Below are 24,591 nucleotides of genomic sequence, written 5' to 3'. Positions count from 1 at the left end.
GTGTTGCATAATAAACAGCAACAACAGAGTCCTACTCCAGCCTGCCTCAATGTCCTTCTGGCCCGTCTCCTCTTCAATGTCTGTGGGGTGAAATGCTGATCTGTCGACATGGAGACATTGAGATATTTCATGCTTGGCCGACTCTGTTTTGGAGCTTGTGTTTAAGCCAAGAACTGATGTCTGTTAATGAAATGTATCAGAAAGATCAGAAAGATCTAGGCTTTAAATCACTGTCAGTGCTGTGCCAAAAAGTCTCACATGCTTAATTGAACCAAGAGCTCATCAGACTCTTCTGCAAGTTCCAAAAATAAAATCTAGTTTAAAAATCAGATTAGTCAACAGCCGTGTCCTCAACAGGCAGATCGGAGACAACCTGATCGTACCTGGAGGTGTGAAGTGTATCGAGGCCCAGGGAAAGATGGTGATCCCGGGGGGCATCGACATCCACACCCACCTGCAGATGCCCTATCGTGGGACCACAACAGTGGACGACTTTGCTCAGGGATCCAAGGCAGCTCTGGCCGGAGGAACCACCATGATCGGTAAGGACTTAAAAGGTTTCACACACAGCTCTGGCCGGAGGAACCACCATGATTGGTAAGGACTTTAGTAAAAGGTTTCACACATTTTTTTTTGTGTGCAGGGAAGTAAGCCGAGCGGGTGGTGGGCTTCAAGGAGGGGGGCAGAAACATCAACAGGGTAAAGAGGTTTGGGAAGTCTGATTTTGGGCAGCCCTCCAAAAAGAGGACCGTACAATAGAGTCAGTGTGAGTGTGGACGCAGCGAGGACAGAGTGTAGCACTAATCCAACAGAAACAGAAACGCTTGTCTGCATACAGCATGACACCGTGAGCGTGTGTGTTCATTTGTCCACGAAATGCAGTTTGAAGACCAGATGCAACCAAGGTCAGCAGCTGGCAGATGACAGACTCCCATCAGTACCAGTTACTTCATCAGTTAGTACTCTACTCTGATAGTGGTCTGCGACTGTGGCCCTGTGTTCATGCAGACGCAGTCGCTCTCACAGACGTGCCGCTGTTGTGAGCTCTGTTCATAACGGATGATGCCGTATCTGTGTGAACAAAGACCTGACGACAAGAACGATTATTTGTACGGAAGCGGAGCAATTGGTAATGTTTGGATTTGTGATGCCTCTCATTCTCGTGCAGAGAGTGGTGAAAATCATAGAGCTCAAGAAGCTGTGTTTTATTTCAGCTAAATAAACAGGACTTTTACTGTGGCGGGATGCTGTTCTGGATAAGTAACCTCTTCACCTCCAGCCACCGTCCATATTTATTCCTACCATCTTTTCATCAACCGTATTTATTCATCATCTTATATCACTTTTCTTACTGTCATTTCCATGTATGTCCTCCAGTGGACCATGTGATTCCTGAGCCTGGTACCAGCCTCCTGGAGGCCTACGACCAGTGGAGACAGTGGGCGGACGAGAAGGTCTGCTGCGACTACTCCCTCCACGTGGACATCACCCACTGGGATGACAATGTGAAGCAGGAGCTGGACAGTCTCATCAAGGAGAAAGGTACAGTTTAGTAGGTCAGGGTGGAGTTTAACCATCAACTCTACACTTGAAAATCCTGGTCCTCAACTTATGTCGAAGCTCTGTCTTATGACGTGACTTAACTTGATTTTCCGCTGTAAATCGGAACAAAGAACAACACAAAGGAAAGAAAGTGAACCTAGCACAAGCCATTGTATTAATTACAACCAGAGAATGTAAACAGAAAAGTCTTCCGCGTACAGTGCTGTGATGACGTGATGGCTGCTCCGCTCAGCGACTCGTTACCATGCAGACTAGTGGTTGCATTTTAACTCTGTATGTTGGAATGAGGTCGAAGCGCCGTAGGTCCTCCTGTTTATATTACATTCCCAGAATGCTGTCTGTTCTACGTGTCATACTTCTTCATGTGTCTCCTCCTCCTCATCACCAGGCGTGAACTCCTTCCAAGTCTACATGGCCTACAAGGACTACTATCAGATGACCAACAGTGAGGTACAAAAACAACTGTTGCATACTTCACCATGTCTCCACTTGTGACAGCACTGCAGTACTGTATAGTACTGCACAGCTACAGGAAGTATAGTGTGTCAGATTCCTCAGTCCACTTAACATCTGAGTTCTGGCTGTCGCTTGTAAAAGACCCAAAAGGAAAGTCCGGACAGTTGAGACGGGAGTCTGTGTCCAGCTGGTCAGAAGAGCCGGTCAGGCATCTGAAACAGTCCAGCTCCAACAACTGATGTCATGCTGCACAGCAGCAACACAACAACAGCAACTGCAGCTCATCACGCACCAGTTCAGCCGTTTGTCAGAGCTCAGAGCAGTGTGTAGTGGTGGAGGACACGATGTGGGCTGTTGGTTCGCCTTCAAACTGTGGCTTCAGTTTTTTTATTTCAATGATAACATTTGGGTCAGATTTACTGTAAATGTTTCCTTTGACTTTGTCTTTTTCCTGCAGCTCTACGAGGTTTTCACCTTCTTAGCAGAAAGAGGAGGCATCGCTCAGGTCCACGCTGAGAACGGAGAGATAATTGCCGAGGTAATAAAAATAGATCAAATAAAAATAGATCCAATTTTACCCCTGCTTACTTCTCCACGCCATGTCCTCTTTTTTGCCTTTTTATTTTTTTTTCTGCTGATTTATCGCCCCGTGGATGACTTCAGTTCTCCTTATCACTGCAGATCTCACTAAACCTTTAGACTAAACACACGGTTACTGATGAGGGAAGGAATGTATTATTTTGTAAGACAGTAATGCGTGGGTGTAGTTTATACAGTGCTGTGTTGTGGACAAATGAAAGTGAACGGACCATGATACTGTAGGTGGTGTATTTGGAGGGCTGTAGTTAGCCAGAGCTGCAGAGCCGTGTCTGGAGTCTGTCATCCTGCATGTGTGTGTTTGGATTGGATTCTTGGCTAATTCTAACTCTCTCAAGTCTTGAGGCTGAAGTCTGATTTCCTTCATCTTTAAAATGAAAAAAAAATGATAATAAAGGCCTCTGGATCATGTGATGACCTCATTTAACTTTAACTGACTCTCTCTGAGACAGAGAAGCCTTGTCTACAGGAAATACAGAATCCAGAATTTTTTATTTGATTTCAGATTGCATTGGAGAAAAAGGCGCAGCAACACTTTGTCTGTGGTAACATATCTGGAATATTTTAACAAAAGATTTTTTTTTTAAGGTATGTCATCAGCAGATTCCACTTTTAGCAGCACAGCCTTGTTAGAAAACCCTGAAGCACTTCAGGGTTAGCTGTATCCTAGCATCTGTCAAAAATTCTCATTTTCCATGATTCTTAAGGTGACTCCTGATGGTTAATTAAAAAAAATATATTATTATTGTTTAGTGTTTTAACAGCTAAACATCTTGTGTTGAACAGGAACAGGCCCGCATGCTGCAGATGGGCATCACTGGACCAGAGGGACACGTGCTGAGCAGACCAGAGGAGGTACAGCACAACACAAGACACACGCTGTAAAAAGAATCAAAGCAGCTTTGGTATAAATAGGTCTGAAGCCTGACGGACGTCAGAATCATCCCTCAGTACTCTACTCTACTCTACTGTAGTGGGAAAGGTCAAATTCCAGCATTGTTCAACTGACTTTACAAAAGCAATAACAAAGGAACACATGACACCGGACCGTTCTGAGTTGTTCTGGTAAATTCCAAGCTTGCAGCGTGTCATGGTCGTCAGGATAAAAGCGAAACCCAAATAAGGGAAATATGAATATGATTTTTTCAAGGAACATTCATTTTTGAGTAAAATATATATGTGTGTGTGTGCTGCCAGTTTTGGGTAATTAATCCATAAAGTCTAATTTCCTGGATACTGTTAAAAAATTAAAATGAATTCACACACATCTCCCATGATTCCTGGCATGTTGAAGCCACCGAGTGTAAACTCTCAGCAACTGTTCCTGCTAATGTTTCAACAAAAGAGTGCGTAACTAAACTTCATTTGGCCTGACTCGGTTTTTCCCCTCTGTAGTGCAGCAGAGTGGAGCATGTTCCGCTGATATTATGCACAGCCGTGCTCTTTAATTGAGTTTTAACCCTGGACTCAACATCAGATACTGTGAAGGTCGAGTTGCAGTTGTGCTTGATCAGTGTCTGGCACAATAGCCAGTGTAGCTAATGGCACCAACTACAAAACACATGTTTACTGCGACAGTGTTGGACTTATTTGGACCATGTCATTGTCTTAACTTGGCTCCAACCATGTTGACGTCTTTCCATGCGCCTGTTGGTGCGCATTAGTCGTTCCCCCCCCCCACACACACACACACGCTTCATTCCTCATCAATAAGAGCGTCACGGCGTCGCAGCTACAGGTGGTTTTGAATCTAGATGCTGTCGATACAAATCCTATAGGTTTGTGAGGATTGGTATTGGCCTCGGTACTTTGTTCAAATACTAGTACTCGTTGTCTACATGTATTCATCACACCTGACCATCACAATCCTGTCTTCATAAGTTTTTTATTCAAGAAAATGTTCGTAAATGTGACGTGTTGTTTTAATATCCTGTCCTTCCACTAGCTGGAGGCAGAGGCAGTGTTTCGTGCCATCACCATCGCCAGCCAAACCAACTGTCCCCTCTATGTGACCCGCGTCATGAGCAAGAGTGCTGCAGACATCATCTCTCAGGCACGCAAGAAAGGTAAAGAGCTGCAGAAAGGCTGATGAAATGGTTTTTGAATCTAAAAGACACGGATATATACATATATACATAGTACTGTGAGTTTGATACAGAACTCAGATGATGGGAAAACAATTGTAAGAATAAAAATCACAATTATAGGAATTTTTCACAACAACAGGGTTTTTTTTTCTATAATTGTGTTTTTTTTTGTTTTGAAATTGAAGTTAAAAATTATGGACCGGTCAAATCTGACCACTTCTTTTTGTAATTACAAGAAAATAATTGCAAAATGTTCCTGTAAATCCCAGAAACAGATTTTTCCCTTTAATATTCCAAGATAAATAAAGCCTCTTCCCAAACTGTATCCGTAACATCATTATGATGTTTTAGTGAATGAACAAAATCACTTATACTTTTCTATTGTGGCACAGACAATATACAGATGCTGACAAAACCTCCTGTTCTCAACAGAGCACTCTCCTCTCAGCTGTCACACAAACCGTTCCTCACAGTCTTAGTTAGGAGCGGATGTGAACCCTGTTCCAGAGCGGAACAGTGAAAACTACAGGTCTTTACAAATAGAGCAGGAAAAGGTTTCAGTGCAAAGTGTGTTCACCTCTGGAGGACTTTTCGTGCGTTCATTATGTGCCTTTAGAGATTTGACTTTTGTTTTTGTTCAGGACAGAATGATGAATGAGTGAGAGAGAGAGAGAGAACGTGAACAGGAACAGACAAGCTTAAACCACGGGACTTAAACCTGCTGTTGAATGGAAGTGTGCGTGAGATTAGGCTGCGATCTTCACCTGCAAACACTCAGATGAATTACCAAAGCTTTTAGTGAGATTAAACTGCTGACAAATTAATCAGTGTTTATGAGAGCACGGTTTAAGGGGACGGAATAAATCAATTTGATTCAGTGTACATTCGATACCTACTCAGGTTTTTTTACCATCGCTACTTTTTTTTCCAGGAAACGTTGTGTTTGGGGAGCCAATCACGGCCAGCCTGGGGACAGACGGGACGCATTACTGGAGCAAGAACTGGGCCAAGGCAGCTTCTTTTGTAACATCCCCTCCTCTGAGCCCTGATCCCACCACTCCAGACTATCTCAACACTCTGCTGTCAAGGTATTTAGCATTGGAAGCTAAGCTCAAGATGAACCGAGTTACTGTCAACGGAGAATACACTCAGTCCTATGAGCACTAAAAAATTGTGTTCTGTAAATTCAATAGTGGAATGCAAGGTTTTTTAATCAAATAATTTTTCTAATCAATTTGAGTCTCATTATCAATTGATTGTTTCACCTCTGCACCAGAATTATCTCCAGTAAAGGTTGTTTTTTTTATAATTCAGTATAGAGCTTGAAAACACCCACGCTGTAAAAAAACCCACCAGCAGTTGTTGCACAACAGCGGACTGTTAGGTGAATTAAAGCGTCATACGCAGCATCACAAACAGCTTGTGCTGGAAGTCAAAACATTGGCAGCAGGAAAAATTGAAATGACTTCCAGTTTTTTTGCTGTGTTTTGTCTTTTTAGATGGAGTGGATAAACATCGTTCGCGGCGAGTGGGAGTCACACGTCGCTGTGCTCAGACTGATTTATGTGTTTTCATGTTTTTGTATTTTCCAGTGGAGACCTTAGCGTAGCTGGCAGTGCTCACTGTACCTTCAGCGTGGCCCAGAAGGCCATTGGCAAGGACGACTTCACTCAGATTCCAGAGGGCGTCAACGGAGTGGAGGAGCGGATGGCTCTGATCTGGGATAAAGCTGTGGTGAGTTATCTCGTTACTGTTCAAGTGTTCTCTGGTGGAAATCGTATGAAAATGCTTCATTTTTTTGTTTCCTTATTATTTTTTTCATTTTTTCTGGAAGCACATAAATGTCACATTCAATGGACTGTTATTGGTGGATGATGTACAATGGGCCGTGGTTACTGTACGCCACGTGTTTTACATTTGAAAAATCCCACCAAACAAAAACATCACTAAACCTATATGGAACCACATACAATAATCAACTAGTTTCACTTTACTCACAACTTTCTTCCTCAGTGTTTTTACTCACAAGTGACTTAATCAGTATGACACCTGTTTGGCCTGTACTCGCAGGAATTGAAGAAAGACGCACACAAAGCATCTCTTTTGACAGCCTCCTACAGTGTGTTGTAGTTTTTAGATTGGTGGGACTGATGTTTTTTTTTCTCTTTTTCCTCCTGTATCCTAGACCACTGGGAAGATGGACGAGAACATGTTTGTGGCTGTGACCAGCACTAACGCAGCTAAGATCCTGAACCTGTATCCCCGGAAGGGTCGCGTGGCTGTGGGCTCTGATGCTGATCTGGTCATCTGGGACACAGACTCCATTCGCACCATCACTGCCAAGACACACAACTCGGTAAGCACAGTGTTCCAGAGTTGGAGTTGTCGGTGAGATTAGCAACTCCTCCTCTAATGCTACATCTGTTAGCTTTAGCCAAACTTGGACTGATTAATGTAAGGCTATTATTAACACTGAAATAGAGAGAGAGAGAGAGAGAGAGAGAGAGAGAGAGAGGGAAAAGAGAGATTATTTTTGAGTAGTTTCCAAATAGGTTCCAGTTCCTCTTAGAGGAAATGAATCTTAGTGGACGTTCACTCGCTCCCTGCTAATGTAAATCACTCTGTGCTAAAACCACATGACACAGAAAATTCCCCCTGAAAATATCATTGTTTGTATTTTTTTTTCCAAACACCAAAGTAGAAGAGTTAGACTCCTGGAGTGAGTGTATCAGCAGAGTGAGGCAGGAGGAGGTGTGACCTCATCCACATCACATTCATTCTCACTGACAACCCCGGTGTTGTTGGTTGATGGGAAAACCATAACCATAATAGGTTGAAAGAATGTCTTATGCACAGGGTTGTGTTGCAGCAAATACCAGTATTTCACATACTCTGACAGACCCCAGAGATTCTAAACATCTGTACGCGCTGCCGATTGGGAAACAACGTATTTGGGAAAAAAAAGTTTTTATTTCTGCAAATAAATATTTAGCCTTCGTATTTGGATTCATCCACACATTATATATTTATTTTTTTTACTTGTATTAAAAAAGTATTTTTTGTTTTGGTTTGGACATCCTGAGAATAGAAATAATTGATCCTAAATATAAGTGTTTTTTTTTTACAGAGATCCTTAAAAAGACAAACATCTACTTACAGTATTTACTGTACATCCTGTATAGAGAGTTTTCAACAGTGCTGGAAGTAAGCCAACAGGAAATGAAGCTTTTACCAGCTTAGCCGACGTCCTGCTTTTCCTTAAAAAACACATGCGAATAAATAACGCCCCGTAAAGTTCTTACAGCTGGAGAGAGAGACGACCAGAGACGTGGACTAATAATATGTTTTCTCCAGTTGTGGATTCCATCCACCGAGGATCCGTGGGTTCTTTAATAATGATGTCACCCTTTCATTTCCTGTGACTCCAGCTTACAGAGAAAATAACACAGGCAGCAGAAACAGACCAGAGCACGGCTACTCCCAGCGTTCCACACAACTCTCTGCTGGGAATTCCCAAATCTTATGTTTACTAAATACATTTTTCCAGGTTTCTTATCAGTAGAGCCACGCCCTAGTCAGGCTGCCTTTTCATCTTTATTATTTAAAAAAAGCGTATATTTTGTCTGACTCGTGAACAGCACAAACTTTGAAGCACACTGCGCTCAGCCGTGACATCATTTTTGGCTCACGCCGACTCTCAGTTATGTCCTGTTCTGGCCTGAGTTTGGATGGTAGCGCAGAGCAGGGACGTGTGCAGAGGAAATAAGCAACAATGGAATGAGGGGCGGCGTCCATCGCAGCTCGATCACAAACATGTTGACATGAAAAAGAATATTAGCACAGGCGGGAAGACTGGAAGAGTGAAAAAAAAAGTGCAAAGCTTAGGGAAAATGAAGAGAATAAATCAGGGGATAATGTCTGGAGGAGAACGTGATGAAAAACAGACAGGAAACATTATGCAGTGGCCAAAGAACAATAGAAAGGGTGGGGGGGTGGAGGGGTGGAGCAGGGGTGAGAGACAGGGAAGAGTGTGACAAATGTCTGAAGTGAGGCACAGTTATTGGACTCTGTCTTTATAGTGGCAGGTGTTTGAGCGTGTCACAAAGACAAGTGTAAGAAACAAAGTGATGTGGGATAGACTGGAACGAATGAGAGGAGGGACGGGGGAGGACAGACAGACAAGGAGAAATGTCCTTTTATAGCTCCCCCTGCTGATAACTTACCATCACCTTTGTCATATACTTATATACTTATACTTGATTTACAGTATATAGTATGTATTAATGTATATAAATGTACATGTGTATATTTACATACATTTAAATTTCCCCTCTTTAAATATATTTGTTATTTTTGATTGGGAATATAGTCATCTTTTAGATGCAATAAAATGAAATGAAACTTTTTGGTCCGTTGACCAGTACCTCTCATACTGCAGTTGTACATTTGTGCTCCAGGCTGCTGAGTACAACATCTTTGAAGGCATGGAGCTGCGTGGAGCGCCACAGGTGGTGATTTGCCAGGGTAAGATTGTCCTGGAAGATGGGAACCTGCACACCACCTCCGGTGTGGGTCGCTTCATTCCCTGCTCTCCCTTCCCTGACTTCGCATACAAGCGGGTGAAAGCCAGAAAGCAGGTACAACACAGAAGTCATGGGCTTTAAACATTTTAAATGATGTGAATGTTTTAGTATGATGCGTTCAGAGAAAGTCGTAGAGACGTAGACATATATTAGAATATATCATATTTGGGGGGTTTATGTGGTAAATGCATAATAAACATTCATTTTAACACACGTTTTATAACATTTTAGGGCTGCTTGGACTGGTTGTAAAAAATCCCAGTTGCTAACGGTGTTACATGGTATAATTGCCATGTTTTTCTGAAATCACATCACATTAATCACAATATAATTGGAATCTAAAAACATGAATTTTCATCCGTTTAAAAACCCCTTCACGGAGTTCATTTTCCCACAGAACTGTAATTTACCGGTAAAGACAAACTCTACTTTCTGTTTTTTCTTCCGACTCTACAAATCTAAAATTTCAACCACTCAGCTGGCTGTTGGTGTGGAAATTGAGCTGAAGTGACTCTGCTGTTTATCTTGGTCGCTGCCTGTTTAGCATTCTTCATTCAGAAATGTCTCAGTGGAGCAGAGTTCCCTGCTGGAACAAAGGCACTCTCACACTGAACATGTGAGTGCATACAAAAACAGGAAAAGAGAATCGTTTCTGAAACAGTTTCTAGTCTCAAACAACTGATTTGATTTTTTTTAATCACCAAAAACCAAGATCTTTTTTTTACTGTCACATCAGTTTTACATTTGATTTTGAAGCTTTCTCTTCAACCACAGCATCAAACAGTATTTCTGAGACGTTGACTCCTCTCTCCTTCCTTGTTGTTCCTACAGCTGGCCGTGTTGAAGGCAGTGCCCAGAGGAATGTACGACGGCCCCGTGTCTGAATACTCCATGTCACGTGGAGGTACACCGTCTGCCTCTGCACGAACCTCTCCGACCAAACAGCCTGTCAGAAACCTGCACCAGTCTGGATTTAGTCTAGCAGGTACCTGAGAGTCAGACCAGTGGGCAGCAGCATTTGCATGTTTCAAACATATAATTTTAAACACATGAACACACAGTGTTGTCAAATAAGTATTGTTGCTTCTTTAATGAAATTAGCGTATATTTAGATTCTCAGACCACAGCTGGCGGTTCGAGATCTGAGCTTCTTAACCAGAGACACATTTAGATTTGAAAACTTTGGGAATCAAACGCATGACCTTCCAACTGGAATTCAACCTGCTGTAAACACTGGGTCAGAGTTGAGCCACAGATTATATCTGGTACTTGGGGAAATCATTAGTGTCAAACCATGTAGCTGTGTTTTTTTGAATGGTGCTGACCCTCCATGAATGGTTTTGCACAGCAATTGTGTCAAATACTTTTGAGGAACAAATCTCTTTAAAAGCCACAAAAATGTTACCGCCAAGCCAGCCCGCGGTTTTTACTGCAGCAGTAACAGTGACAGAGACAAATACCACGGAGTTTGTTTATCTATTTCTTTGAAACATTCTTACGTGAACCCTCCGACTTCTGCTCCGAGAACAAACACTGTCCAGTTGAATTATGAATTACCACGGCATCAGTTTGGCTGCACTGTATCTTCACCATTAGACTCTTGTTTATACAAGAATTTGTCCGTTTATACGTGACATTAAATTGGCTTCCTCAGCTCCTTTGTGTTTTAATGAACCACAGAGCAGCAGCAGTCAGTAAAATCTTTACACACACACTTTCATTTGTCTGTTTTTCTACTTTTACTACCTGTTTCATGTGGCTTGACACAATGTAAACATTAACATTAGGTCTACTGTGGAGCCGTACGCCTGCGCTGTAGGATTTCTACATATTAAGGAGAGATTTGTCAGTTAATCCCTGTCAGTAACTTGGCTGATTCAGAGCAGTTGAGTTCACTCCAAACGTTTAGCCACGGTCGGCCGAGGGAGCCTGTCTAATATGAGAAGACGTGACATGATGTTTTCACATCCACCATCTGTTCCGTCCTGCAGACGCGCTGAACGGCAGTTTGATGTTATCCATATGTAAGGTCAGGCCTGGATTGGTGTAGATTTAGAAAACAAATGTGTGTGTGTTTTTGTCCGGCTACCAAACGGTGAGACTTTGTAGACGTGGTGCAATCACGAACAAGATAGTCACTGTTTCCACGCTCCCATAATCAAACACAGCAACTGTAGCCATTAGCTAATCCTTTACAAACTAAATGAGTCCATGTGTAACGTTATATCTGTGAGTGAGTAACCCGTTTTACGAGGAGAATTTCTTTTTTTTTTTTTAACAAACAAGACTGATGTGTGATACATCACTGACGACCTTGGCTGGAAGTAATTTACACATTTGACTGCATGAGTTTATCATGACAGTGTTATAACTGTTCCCTCCCGTGTGACAGTGTGCACATACTCTCACAGTGATTGGGCCTTAGTCTGTTTTCCCGCGACCACCAGCAGCAGAGTTGACTCACTTGTGTTGAAAGATATAAATAAATGAAAATGAGTGTTTGCTTAAATGCCGTGTATCACAGGCTGACATCATTCTGCTTTCCATTTATATACCGGCTAATAATTAGTTGCAGCCGACTCTTTGGCTCATATTTTGGAAACGCTGCGCTGCTCTGTATTACATTACATTTCGGCGACTGTGATAGAGAAGACGGTCTACTGTAATTCCCATTTGATGATACACACCACATATCACACACTAATAATGTGTCTTGGAAAGACCTGCAGTGCCTGGAAGAAGTGTTGTTGTAGTTTGTGGCGACTTTTTGTGTGTGTGTGTGTTTATGAAAAAAAAAGCCTGAGTGAATTGACTAATGATGTGTCTTCAGATGAGCTCAAGAAAAGGAAATCTGGATTTGTTTAGTGTAGTTTGTTCAAACCTAAAGGTCTCCAATAATGATTTTAATAAATCATTCGTATTAGCTGTAGTGAAAAGACCTTCTCTGTCTCAGAATTTTTTTTTATTATCGTCATATTTCCAGTGGTGATAAACAATGAAAACAGATACTGATACTTATTGCTTACTATACTATCTTCTCTATCATCTTTTTTCCTCAGGTCCTCCAACCCCAGATGACCTCCCCATCAGGCCTGCTGGTCGCCGTATTGTAGTGCCCCCTGGTGGTCGTTCCAACATCACGTCTCTGAGTTAAGCGGCACACAGGAGGAAGATGCATTCCACCAAAAGGCAGTGGCTGCAGTTCAGGAGGAAGACAAGAAGAATTAGAAAAGAAGAAGGAGGAGGAGAAGACGCAGAGGACCACGATTAAGTAAAATAAAAAAGTTAAGAACAAAACACTGAATCCTCATGCCTTACCTGTCACAACGCTACCTTGCTCAGATGAGAACAGTATCCCTTTTCCTGTGGAACTGGTAACACTAGTCTGGAGAATTTTCTAAAGATGACATCAAAGCATATTAAATCATCTTAGCCACATTTTCTTTCGAGCTGAAACCCAAACACCACACACAGTGAAAACATGTCCACCCTGGTGAATTAGAAACACTCTGGAAAACATCAGATAACTGCGTCCTCAAAGGGAAATAGATACTGTTTTTATCATCATCAGTCTTGCTTTCCATGCCCCCCCCACTTCCCCATTCTTTATGCTTCATATTCATCACACCAAAACACTCTACCCCACATTAGTCATGTCTTCATACTCATGCAGTTCTGCTGTATATAAACTAGATGTAATGTAGCCCTTGTGAATGATGTTGTTGAAGCAAGTTTGATTTTACTGGACCAAGTAAAAAGTGGTGAAGAAGTTTTTCCAGCAGGAGTGTGGTCGGACATGGAGCTGCATGGGCCACATTAACTTGGGTGACGTGAGCCATGTACCCCCACCCCCCTCCTCTGAGGTACTTTAATGAGCACCATCCCTGCTATGTGCTGATTGCACAACTATTGATGTTAAAAAATTATAGACCTCCTTACTCTTTCACTAAACAAAATAAAAGAAACATACAAACACTTTTGTGATTTTTGAGATTTTTAGATTTTTTTTTTTACACTTGATTTCCCCTCTTTTCCCACATATTATGGAAGGGACGATGTAAAGCCCATTTTTCACATTTGCTTCTTGCTTATTGTTAGCTTGTCACCACCGCAGCATCTTGAAAAATGTGAAAAATGAGCAGAAACAAAAATTAAAGTGGACAAGGTCGTAACTTGCAAATGAAAATGCAAAAAAGTCCCTAAACAGTCTCGGTCAAAAGTCAAATAAGTTCTTTGTTATTCTTTTTCCTTAGATATGTCTTTTAAAAATATATTTGTAATAAGGCAGAGGATTACAGTGCAGCAAGTGTAGCCTGATAAGAAGAAGATAGTTTTTGATCTGGCAGTGGACGGAAGAAGGCACAAGTGTTGTTTTTTTGTATTTATGCTAGTTTGATGATTTTTTTAAAACGTTGTTTTCTTCTTTTCTTACTGTTGTACAGTACCAAACCCAGAGATGGCAGGTCAAAATAAGGTGTGTTGTGAAATGTATGATGTATGGACTGTTTCCAAAATAAACAAGAATTGCAACTGAAGGCCTTGCTGAGTTTTTTTTTAAAATAAAGTATTGTTGGTTAAGGTAAAAGAAAATTGTTTATTTTTAAACTTAAATGTTGTTCTTAATGTCTGACCTGGATCAGATTTACATGTTTTTATTTAACAAATTTGATGTCTTTTGGAAATATATTCGAGTCTTTAAAAAATACATCTTCTTATTAATTCATATAAAGAAATGCAACTATAAGTATCAGCTAAATTGATTTAATTTACCGCTATAAGAAGAAAGTAAACAACGTAAGGTACTAACATAAAATAAAGGAACTACATCGTGCCTTAAGTCGAACCCGGGACATTTAAATTGACGTACAAAACCCGGAAGTTTTACAAGACAGAGCATCACGAAACGTTAATGTGCCTAAATTTAACCGGTAAGATCAAATATTTTCTTTCTTAATACGAAGGCAAATACAAATTGTACTTGAGCATTTGTACAGGATATGTTTTGCGTTGAAAACTTGCTTGTTTTCCTGTACCTACACGTTTTGACTGTGAGCCTGTGTAAAATGTCTTTATTTTGAACGCTAGATGTCGCTGTTGATCTATAGTGAAAATTCCCTTACTGCTGCATAACGTGATTTTTCTGTAGCCAGTGTTTGAAACACTACTTTGTTTGGGTTAGATTAAAAAACAAGGGTATTTTAAGCTAATAAAATCTGTATTTAATTTTTAAATTTAAAGTCTGCTCATGCGTTGTGTTTCATTTGTGTTTTGAGTGCTTTTAAAGTGTCTGGATTCTATTATCTGCTGTCTTGGTACTATTTTATGTCCAATCTCCTCGTACATTGGAAACATATCTTGAACGTCTCTGTGTTTGTGATCCGTTTGAGGTAACTTCAACATTTATTTAATAATCAAGGTTGGTGCTTTTAGCTGTAGTGAAATCCCCACCTCCTCAGCCATTAATATGAGAAAGTGCTGCATCAGCTGAGCCAAGAGTAGAGCTGTGCCTCCTCCATGACCTTGCAAAAGCAGCGGAGTCCTATCTGTAAACTGGACGTGTGCAGTTGAGTGGGAGAGAAAAGGAAAGGGAGGCAGGTGAGGAGTTGGGAGAAGATTAGAAAAGCCTCTGATTCATGTGTGATACTAGAAGTGTTGAAAAGAAACGACGGAATGGAGTTAATGTGATGTAAACCAGGTGCCAAGTGTGTTGTGTATTGGGTTTTTCATTCATCCTTCTCCCTCATTTTTGAACGGTTTATCTTTTATGTTGGTCATATTTGTATGCTTAGATCATCATGAAGGCCCTTAACTCTGGTGGAGGTACATTTAATCAGTGAACAGTAGGGGGCAGCCACAAATTTACTCTACTTCTACACAGCCATCATCTATATCGTTACAACTATTTTTTTTTTAAATTTAACCACTTATATGTCAGAAAGATATGAGTGAAATAAAGCACACGACACAGTGAGGTTGGTTAGGAAAAAGAAAGTTATTAATTAAGGCACACCTTAAAAGTTCACATTTGAGTACAATAAATACATTGACAACAAAACTTCTAACAGAGGTTAATCTACGATATGTTATTCTTAGATACGTTTGATTGAACAGATGTTTCTATGGGCCAAACCCTAGATGTCGCTAATTATTGATCAGTTGTGTGTTTTTAGAAATGTTTGGAAAATCTATTAGACCATCGTAATTTCCTAACGAAATTAATTAAACCTAAATCCTGTATCTGTTTTAACTATCCTTCATTATGGTGCGTCATACACAGGAAACCGCATTTAAATTTGTAAAATTAGATGAAAGACAACAACTACAGTCACCAGCACAACAACATAAAGTTATCTCAAAACGTTTACCAATTATAAACATAAATAAGACCACGTTTTAAAACTAAATAGTCTATATTTTTATAATATTGAAAAAACCTTTCTGTATATTGGAGAAAATTAGGTTAAAGGTCGTTAGAGGCATTAGTAGAAATTTAGTTTACAAGGTTGTGTTTAAAAGGTCAAGACTTCTACATTACACAGACAGCTACAGCAGTGGGAACCTGCAGTGTGGGCTCCTGTAAATGCTTTCAGCTACTGAAGTATTTTTTTATTAGTATTGCTGTGGTTGTGAATGTGTTTGTGTCCTTGGGTGTATTCTTGTTGACAAAACTAAACAGTGAAAATCAATATGTACATTTTTTGCCTTCACTCTTTTCTCCAGCTTGTGTTGAAAATTGGATTAAAGGCGAATACCTGCAAACAAATGCCACACAGCTGTATCTGGAGAAAATTGAACATTTGAGTATTTTGTATTAACTGTACGTAAACGTAAATCACAAATGTATCTGGTTTAAACAGAAGATAAAGAACAGATTAAACGTAGGTTAATAACAACGATTAAACAAAAGCTGATTTAAATGACACTGCGTTAACTGTTAGTTTAATCCTTATCTATAAAACATATCCCAAAGGGACAAGTACTGTTTTTTTCACAGCATTTTTTTGTGTCTCTGCGTTGATGCTTAAATGACGAAGCATGTGCCCAACACGGTTCTGTGCGGAACGCACAGTAAAAACATCTATAGTCTAGCTCTTCTATTTACCTCTTCCAGCTTAATTAACATAAACACCTGGTTGAAGCAAAAACACACCTGCCGTCACACACGCGTCTGCTGTTACTAGGCATTTTACTTTCAAGCTTTACAGTGAAATGCTACATTTAGAAACTGTGTTTGCTCTATAGTCATTTAAAGCACGAGCGAAGATGTGTTGGCAGAAACCTTTGCCTGTATTTACAGCTGATGCTGCACTGGCATCTTTGTTAGCCTGACTGTTAAAGTTGTTTAGCTCTTTACGTGTGTCCTGGTTGTTGTGGTTCAACCTAATGACTATTCATCCTTATTTTTGTTTGCAGAGGATTTTATTTTGAAAGCCAGTGAAACTCTGAATGCATGGTCCAGCCCTGAGCCCAGCTCGGGCATGGCTTTTGCTCCAGGATTAGTTTTTTTTCACTCATGCAGTTCTGCAGCTCCTGGCAATATGTTTTATTTCATGGATGTAAACAGCGATGCAGAGGTGGTCGCGTACCGCGCTGCATTTTTTTCTCCTATTTTTATAATCGTAGTGACCTCGCGGTGAGGACTGTTTCCTGTGCCTGTGTGATGTCAGATCTGTGTGTGATCTACAAGCAGTAGGCGGGTGCAGGTGTTAAGGGACTACGTTGGGATCTTAGTTATGGAAAACTATCCTGATAAAAAATCAGTAGGTTTCACATTGTTGTTCTGTCCATCTTCTATTGCCTTGTTCTTCTCAGTCATGAGGTCTGACGTCTGTGAGACCACTTCTACTTTCTTTGACCTGTTAAGACAGAGGCGTCATTGTGATTGTTGACAGAATATTGTACCCAAACACCAATCAAGTTGCTGCATCTCAGTAAAGTCTGGGTGAATTTATACAGTATACAGAAGACTTTACAGTTTAATGAAATGCACTAGCAGCTCAGACGCTAAGAAAACTGATTAATGCAAGTTACTGCAATTCCACAAATGTATTATAGGATGCTGTTAAAAGTGTACAGCCCCAGAGGACAGTGGAGCTCTGTCTATTAACCCCTGCAGGAGAGGAGGGTTTTGTGATTAACCTTTTCATCAATGTCTGCTGTCTGTAGAGAGTGCATGGCAGATGAGGGAGCGTCTTACTTTTCTCTGTTGAAGATAATAAAGTCTCTCTGGACGTTTTCCAACCGCTGCTGTAACTGACCATTCTGGAATGACACAAAACACAGATTAGAAAAAAACACTTTTACTGAATGGAATATTAGGGGGGAAAAAAACAATTAGAATATTAAGATGGAATTTCTTTAGAGGTCATGTGACATAACACAAAGCTGGTGTTTAGATATATTTATAGCCACAACAAAATAACAACCTGTGCTTCTACAAAAGGAAAAAACATCTGACAGAAATAGATGAATAATGTCATATTGTCAGACATCAGGGATGGATGTGTTGCAAAGATGACTCATGATGGAGGCTGCACCAAATATACAGTGTAGTGTATTTCTCACTGTCATACAGACAACCAAACCATACCTGACAGTCATGAATGCCCTATCTTTATAACCACTTTATGTCACTGACCATACAGAGTGGTAGTAAGAGTTATATATTTCATTCATGGAACAGCAATATCAAATTAAAGCACCAGAAATATAGAACCCACATTGCCAGCGACCAAAGCAAATAGCTGCGTAAATTTAAATGTAGTCATTTACTGTAAAATATCCACCTATTTTCAATGTGTACGTCCTCCTAAAATTATTATGCAGACCATCTGGTGCTCAAATGTAAATAAGACCGCATATAAAAGTGTCACTTTTCCTCTGGCCTCTCTGCTGAGTAGGTTTAAGTTGCTCACGTTCTTCAGCCAGGTCATAAAAACTCTAAATTAGGTCATAAAGAAGCAACGGCTTCCTGAAACAACAGCCACCGATAAAATGGGTTGAGAATCGAATTACTGCAAAATGATTTTAAAAGTGATAGTTCTTTCATTGTGTGACACAAATTCTTTTTTCTAAAGACACCTCCACAACAGCCTGACGACAATGGCCAAGACTGTGTCCTTGAGAACAGAGTCCTGTCCTTGTTTTCCGTCTCTCTCTCTCTCTCTCTCTCTCTCTCTCTCTCTCTCTTTTTTTTTTATAAGATACTTTAACGACACACTCCAAGACAAACCCACAGGGAGAGCTTTACTGTACGAGAGCCCATCAGTAATATCTGTCAACATTTCAGTTTAGGAGCGTTACCTTCCATTTGTATACGTTTATATATACTGTAATCAAATTGAAAAATGTGACAGTAAAAAGAAAAGAAAATCCTCAAAAATATCTGGTGGGTCATCCGTCTGCAGTGATGCTGCCAACTGCTTGTTTTCCTCAGTTCTGGATATAAATGAACACACCTGGTGTGTGGCCGATTCACAGGGCGATTGGCTCAGGTACAATTTGGAGAGAGGGCAAAAAGGAAAATGTTAGCCGGATTTGCTAAACTTAGCCGAGACTTGGAGGATTCTCAAAAATATAAGCAAAATTAATTTCATGAATCATTTCCTTGTTTGTCACTGAGGCCGAGGTTTATTTATTTCCAGGATGTCATTCAAAGATTTCCATGGTATAATTGGAGGTGTGCAGCTCAACAGATCAATGGGTGCTCATTGTTTTGTACCCACCTTCAATACTATTAGTGTAGTAATGTTATTATTACATTATATTCAACTTTTCACTCGATTGTCCCGATGCTGTTAAACACTGTGTCACAATCATCACAGCATTTTAAACTTACATTTTCTGGCCACTATAAGGCAGCGTTGTCATCATGTCAGAACTGGATTTTGAGTTTGTTTCTCTACTTGACTAAACTGTTCTGTGAATATTATTATAAGATATGAGTGATATTGATGTTGTTATTGAGGTGATGTTTAAATGGTTTCCTTTTTTGTTTGAAAATGGAGGTTTGAAAGAATGCTGTTGAGGACAGGAGGAAAATGAGTGAGGAAAAAATGCTCAAGGAATACAGATTTGGCTGAAGGTAATGAGAATTAAGGCTGAGATATCTTTTTTCATTTATTATTGATCTGCTGTACTTCAAAAATGCTGCTAAAGGCATATCCTTTCTCTCTCTCTCTCTCTCTCTCTCTCTCTCTCTCGCCCTCTTTTTTACACACATACGCACACAAAGCAGCTGTAATGTATAGGCCGACCCATCAGACATGGTTGGCCTTCATTCCTGTCTCACAAGTGGTCCCTCAGGTCCTCTATAAATGGATATGAAAAAGCAACGCCTCAACACAAACTGATGTTTGTAGACAGTAAAGCGAGCATACCTCCTGACAGTCAGACGTAGGGGCGTGGGCTGCGAAATATGACCAACTCCAATGAATAATGAATAACACACTTAACAAGTCACTTTATGAAAAGTTGTTGTTTATTTGGAGTGTGTATTTCGGCTGTTACCCAAATGATCAGCAGTGGAGTGGTTTTGTCCGTGAATAATCTGGATAAACAACTTTGCTTCGCTAAAGCTTGGAAAGTGTCAAAGACAATTCAACAAAATATTCCTTGACAGTATAAAAATGCAACCCAGACTGAAGTATAAAAATTAGAAACTGGGTCAGCAGTCAGATTTGAGGTACTGTGGATTCAAATGTCTGTTTTAAAGAAGTGAATTTACTGAAAGGCAATTGTGAAAATGTTCTCTTCAGATTAACTACAACTACAAACCAACACCCTTCACTGGGAAGGTAACGTGTAAAAATGTAAATATATGTTTTGTTAATGTAAACAGTTTTTTTCATCTGTAAGCTGAAAGAATTAGTTTTTCCCCTAACTGGATGTAATAAGAATTTTATCTTTGATTGGAGGTGTACGGCTGCATAAATCAGTGGGGGCTCAGTGCAACAGAAATCGGTTCATCATACTGTGATGACAGTACCAAGTTTATTTGTTTGTTTACATAGAAGTAGAAAACCAGTGCACTCAACTTCTGGTCCATGACAGTTTGTTTGTTTACATAGAAGTAGAAAACAGGCGTTGAACCAGAGCACTCAACTACATACACAGCACCACCTGCAGGACATGGATTGAATCTCTATTTTCCTAATTTAGCCCAGGATAACCAATGTAGAACACAAAACTTGATTAAATGCTACCTGAACTTTAACTGTAAGAGGTTTTGAGTGAGTTAAACAAGGACAGATCAGTGTCAATTGAATTGAGTTCAACCTTTTTGTTTCATCACTGTGATTGATTTGGCAGAACAAAGCTGCACGGAACAATTTTATAGGAATAATAACGGATTCCCAGTCTATTCAAACACTGTCACTTCACCTGTCTCTATAAATGTCAAATATATTTCCCTGAGCAGCTTCTGTCTTTATATCATTAGAATAGAAGACTTTCTCTCCGTCTGCATCGGCCGAGGATTGATGTACATCGTCTGGCTGCACACACTGAGATATGTATCGCTGATATATCACAACACATCGCCAGTTCTCCACAAGCAGTTGTCAGCTTTTATAAAATAGTGCACTTTGTCCCTGCTCTGATTTCCTATCTCGCGCTAGCAAAGGAAAAAAAGTCTGAAGTCTAGACCAAACAAATTGCTTCACTTCTATTAGGAAAGTGTCCCTAAAGCTGCACGAGCCAAGAGCCAGACTTAGTGACTCGACAGTATAGGGTACGTATAGACTCAGTATAATGTATCAGTGGTGACAGGACAATTCCACCAGTATAAGCACACACACACCGTCACAGAGCTGCACTATTCCTGTTAAAACGCAGGCGGACTAAAATGTGGAAGTAGTTTAACACCACCACATCTCTGTCGTCCTCGCTTTTAGAAAAATCTGAGGAAGGAAAATTTGGACCGATGCCTAGGGTACAGCTGGCCCTTCCCTTCATTTACTGATTAATTGATTATTCTTCTGTGAATACATTTGTGATGATAATTAAAGCTGAGTAAAGGTTTCGGGCTGTGTCTGCAGTTTCCCTGATTAAACGTGATATGTTTCAGTGTGAGGCCACACAGTTTCACTGGTCTGATCTCAGATGTTTCTATGTCTGTTCTCTGTGTTTGCATGTTTTATTTCCAGCCTTCTACCAATGAACAGAAACATGCAGATTGGGGATTAGGTTAATCAGACCATTGAGATCAGGGGTTGGCAAACGTTTTGGCTCACGGGCCAGAATGAGGTTCAATTGGCGGGCTGGTTCAGTATTGGTTGGCTGTAGAATGTTGGGCAAAATAATTTAAATAAAATGTACAAGAATAAACCTAAACTTTAAAGGATAATTTGGCACATTTGATGTCTGCTGCCACCTAGTGGCACGTTTTTTAACATTCATTTACCACTCCCCCCAACTACCTCCTTTGCTATACTTCTGTGTCCACACAAGGGGACCCGGACCCCAACTTGGGAACCACTGATTTAAAATATCTATTAGACTTCGTACCTGTGGGGAGCCATCTGACCCCTGGTCTCGGGTCTTCCTAGCAAGTCTTTTCTTCTTCTTGTGTAGTGGTTTTGACTCCAGAATCATTTCCTCCAACTCAAATGTAGGGTCACAGTTTAACCTTCGCCTCTGGACAAACAAACAGACACAGTATTATTAGGTCAACGCGTCTGATCTTCAACCTGAGTGTTTGCTGTGTTTAAGACTAAAATATTCTCCAGGCCCTAGTGATTATCACAATAATGGTTCATTACATTCTGCAAACTTTGAACTCAGTGTTACTGTTAGCACGCTACTTAATTAAGATGCCATGCTTTTGAGTTGTTTCACTGCTATATCTCCTCGATGGAACCGACTACAACTGTGCTTAATTAAGATGCCATGCTTTTGAGTTCTTTCACTGCTATATCTCCTCAATGGACTGATAGAATAGAGTCAGAGCGACATGTTAGAACCGACTACAACTGTATTTAACTCAAAATGAATTTTTCAAAAATATTTTTCCTAAAGTATCCCACAAATGTGTGGCATTTCCTACTGCACAGATATATCACTTTAGGAGGATTCAATAAGTCAGTGCAGTAACTACAAATAGTACACAGAGGCATCCACCTGTCAATCAAACCGTTCAGCTGTCTTGGTTCTGTGTAAGAAATCTGTCTTTGTGACACAAACACACGCATGTCTTAGTCTGCATCTGTCTGTTCTGTCTGGATGTTTGTACACTCAGTAGGAGGTCTATCTTGGCCCAGCAGGTGGCAGTCTCCACAGCATGACTTGAATAACAATATAAGGTAGGTTTTATGCCAGTGTTGTTTTGAGCTACAGATTCCCTCCTGCTCTAGTTCTTTAATTTGACATTTGCTGAGTTTATGACTAATGCTTACGTTAGGGATGAACCCTGGAGGGAGTTGTTTGCTGAGAACAACGTCCCAGGTGACGTCCGACATGTAGTCCAAGTCCTGAAGCTCTGCTAAACAGGAAATCCGCTTTTGAACATCTATGCAGAGCAACTGAAAGAGGGAGGCAGAGGGAGCAGGTTAAAAACATATTACCACTACAGAGCAGGGATGAGAAGTTGGAGTTCGTCTGTGAAGTCAGCCCAAGATGTCTGGGTAAATGACTGTGAAAAAGTGGTTCGTAACAGATATCGAGTAGAGGAGGGAGAGAGTAAAGGCAGAAGGAAGGAAACAGAATAAGGTTGGTAAAGATGACGGTGATGAGAGGAAATCAGCAGGATGTGAAGAGGAAAGGATGAGTGAGAATTACACTGGAAATTCTCTTCTTACATTGTCGCTTCCAGTACAACTACAACACACACACACACACCCAGCAATGCATACAGAATTCCAATGAGGTGCAGGGAGTCTGAGCACGGAGCAATGCAACAGTTTGACTGCAGCAGCTCTGTGCCCAAAACCAAGTCAAATACCAGAGCTACTGACAAACTGTAGGCAGTTTAAACAACATCACCGTGTGAATGAACTGTGATCATCAAGTGTTGGTGTAGATTCTCAAAAACTGACACACAGAGCATCAGTTAAAATGTTATATATATATATATATATTACATTATATTTGTTTTTCATTTTGATTAGTTATGTCGGCCATAAAATGCATATTGTCTCCCAATATTTTTTAACAATAAGGTGTAAAATAAGAAATTAAAAAACATAACTTAAGACAGATTAATAGACTTTCTCTTTCATTTCTTAAGTAGTCAGATCGCCCGGATTTTAATCGTATTAACCTGATTAATAGACAGATGCATCGCTGATATCACTGCTGAGCAGAGCCGCTTACGCACGATGAGTGCAAGGCTGTGTTGTAAAAATCCTTTGTTTTACAATGAAAAGACATGTTCCACTGATTTACCTTTCTGAGAAGCGACTTCATCTCCAGCGACCAGGCTACTGGGTAGGTGGGGTGGACTTTGTGGAAGGTCTGAAGGATCTCATTGGTCGGTGTGCTGGATCTTATCACGTACGGCCTCTGTGGGAGGACACAGAGAGGAGAGACCGTGTGTTAAAGACAGACAGTGTGTCGTTCTCCCACGGCGTCTGGGGAAGTCACTTAAATCAAGTGTGTGTTGTCGAGATTGTTCCTCAGTTGTAACGTCTCAGCACTTTGTCAGTAGTCGCCCATTATTACTTAGAGTACTTAGAGTCAGTAGTCGCCCATTATTACTTAGAGTGAAACACCATTAAGAAAGTAAAGAGGGAAGGTTTCTCCAGGTGATTTTAACCACTGGGCCTGATACTTCAATCAAATACTTGTAGACAAACTCTTACTCAGGAGTTAGATCTACGGTAAAGCCTAACACCTGAAGATGTTCTTTAGCGCTAATTATGCTAATTCCTCAGTTTAAGGTCGCAGTGGATGAGATGTTTAACTTGTGTTTGTAGTATCTCTAGTATCATAATTTGCCAGTAAAGATTGTGTACAAAAATAAAGCAGATCGATGTACTGCATAATGAAAGACACGGGTGTATGGAGGCCATTTTTCAGATTTATTACGGTGTCTTTCATATGCTCAGGAGCAATCACATTCCAATACTGCAGCTGTTCTCCCTTAAAGGCACATGACTACAAAGAGGGATGTATTCTTTTAGTGGCACTGTGTTACATAAAATGAAAATATATATATATATATATATTATACAATATAACTATTTAATATATTGTGTATTAGATGAATTTGTAGGTTGTTGTACTTGACAAAAAAGGAAAACCCATGGTGGACTAAGGGAGAGATAAGGTGACCGTGATTGATCTACATTTGAGGAGAGATGCTGAGT

General features: G+C 40.4%; 2 protein-coding genes across 3 annotated transcripts in view; one reads left to right on the top strand and one right to left on the bottom strand.

The window, feature by feature from the left end:
- dpysl3 (dihydropyrimidinase like 3) overlaps positions 1-13,821 on the top strand; it is a 24,495-nt gene extending 10,674 nt beyond the window's left edge. For both annotated transcript variants that reach the window (XM_008332926.3, XM_025065690.1), the window contains exons 3-14: positions 358-542; positions 1,378-1,542; positions 1,952-2,013; positions 2,477-2,557; positions 3,403-3,471; positions 4,562-4,682; positions 5,635-5,791; positions 6,296-6,437; positions 6,889-7,059; positions 9,161-9,340; positions 10,118-10,271; positions 12,346-13,821. In XM_008332926.3, the coding sequence (XP_008331148.1) occupies positions 358-542; positions 1,378-1,542; positions 1,952-2,013; positions 2,477-2,557; positions 3,403-3,471; positions 4,562-4,682; positions 5,635-5,791; positions 6,296-6,437; positions 6,889-7,059; positions 9,161-9,340; positions 10,118-10,271; positions 12,346-12,440 (1,582 nt within the window). In that variant the 3' untranslated portion in view covers positions 12,441-13,821. The remainder of the gene's footprint in view (positions 1-357; positions 543-1,377; positions 1,543-1,951; positions 2,014-2,476; positions 2,558-3,402; positions 3,472-4,561; positions 4,683-5,634; positions 5,792-6,295; positions 6,438-6,888; positions 7,060-9,160; positions 9,341-10,117; positions 10,272-12,345) is intronic.
- A 1,041-nt stretch (positions 13,822-14,862) lies between these two features.
- stk32a (serine/threonine kinase 32A) overlaps positions 14,863-24,591 on the bottom strand; it is a 34,647-nt gene continuing 24,918 nt past the window's right edge. The window contains exons 9-13 of the mRNA XM_008332925.3: positions 23,669-23,785; positions 22,681-22,806; positions 21,794-21,922; positions 17,484-17,548; positions 14,863-17,142 (exon numbers count right to left, since the gene is read on the bottom strand). Of these exons, the coding sequence (XP_008331147.1) occupies positions 17,028-17,142; positions 17,484-17,548; positions 21,794-21,922; positions 22,681-22,806; positions 23,669-23,785 (552 nt within the window). The 3' untranslated portion in view covers positions 14,863-17,027. The remainder of the gene's footprint in view (positions 17,143-17,483; positions 17,549-21,793; positions 21,923-22,680; positions 22,807-23,668; positions 23,786-24,591) is intronic.

This window comes from Cynoglossus semilaevis, chromosome 19, assembly GCF_000523025.1.
Source record: "Cynoglossus semilaevis isolate Cse_v1.0 chromosome 19, Cse_v1.0, whole genome shotgun sequence".
Taxonomy (NCBI): Eukaryota; Metazoa; Chordata; class Actinopteri; order Pleuronectiformes; family Cynoglossidae; genus Cynoglossus; species Cynoglossus semilaevis.
This window is presented reverse-complemented; position numbering and strand designations above follow the sequence as displayed.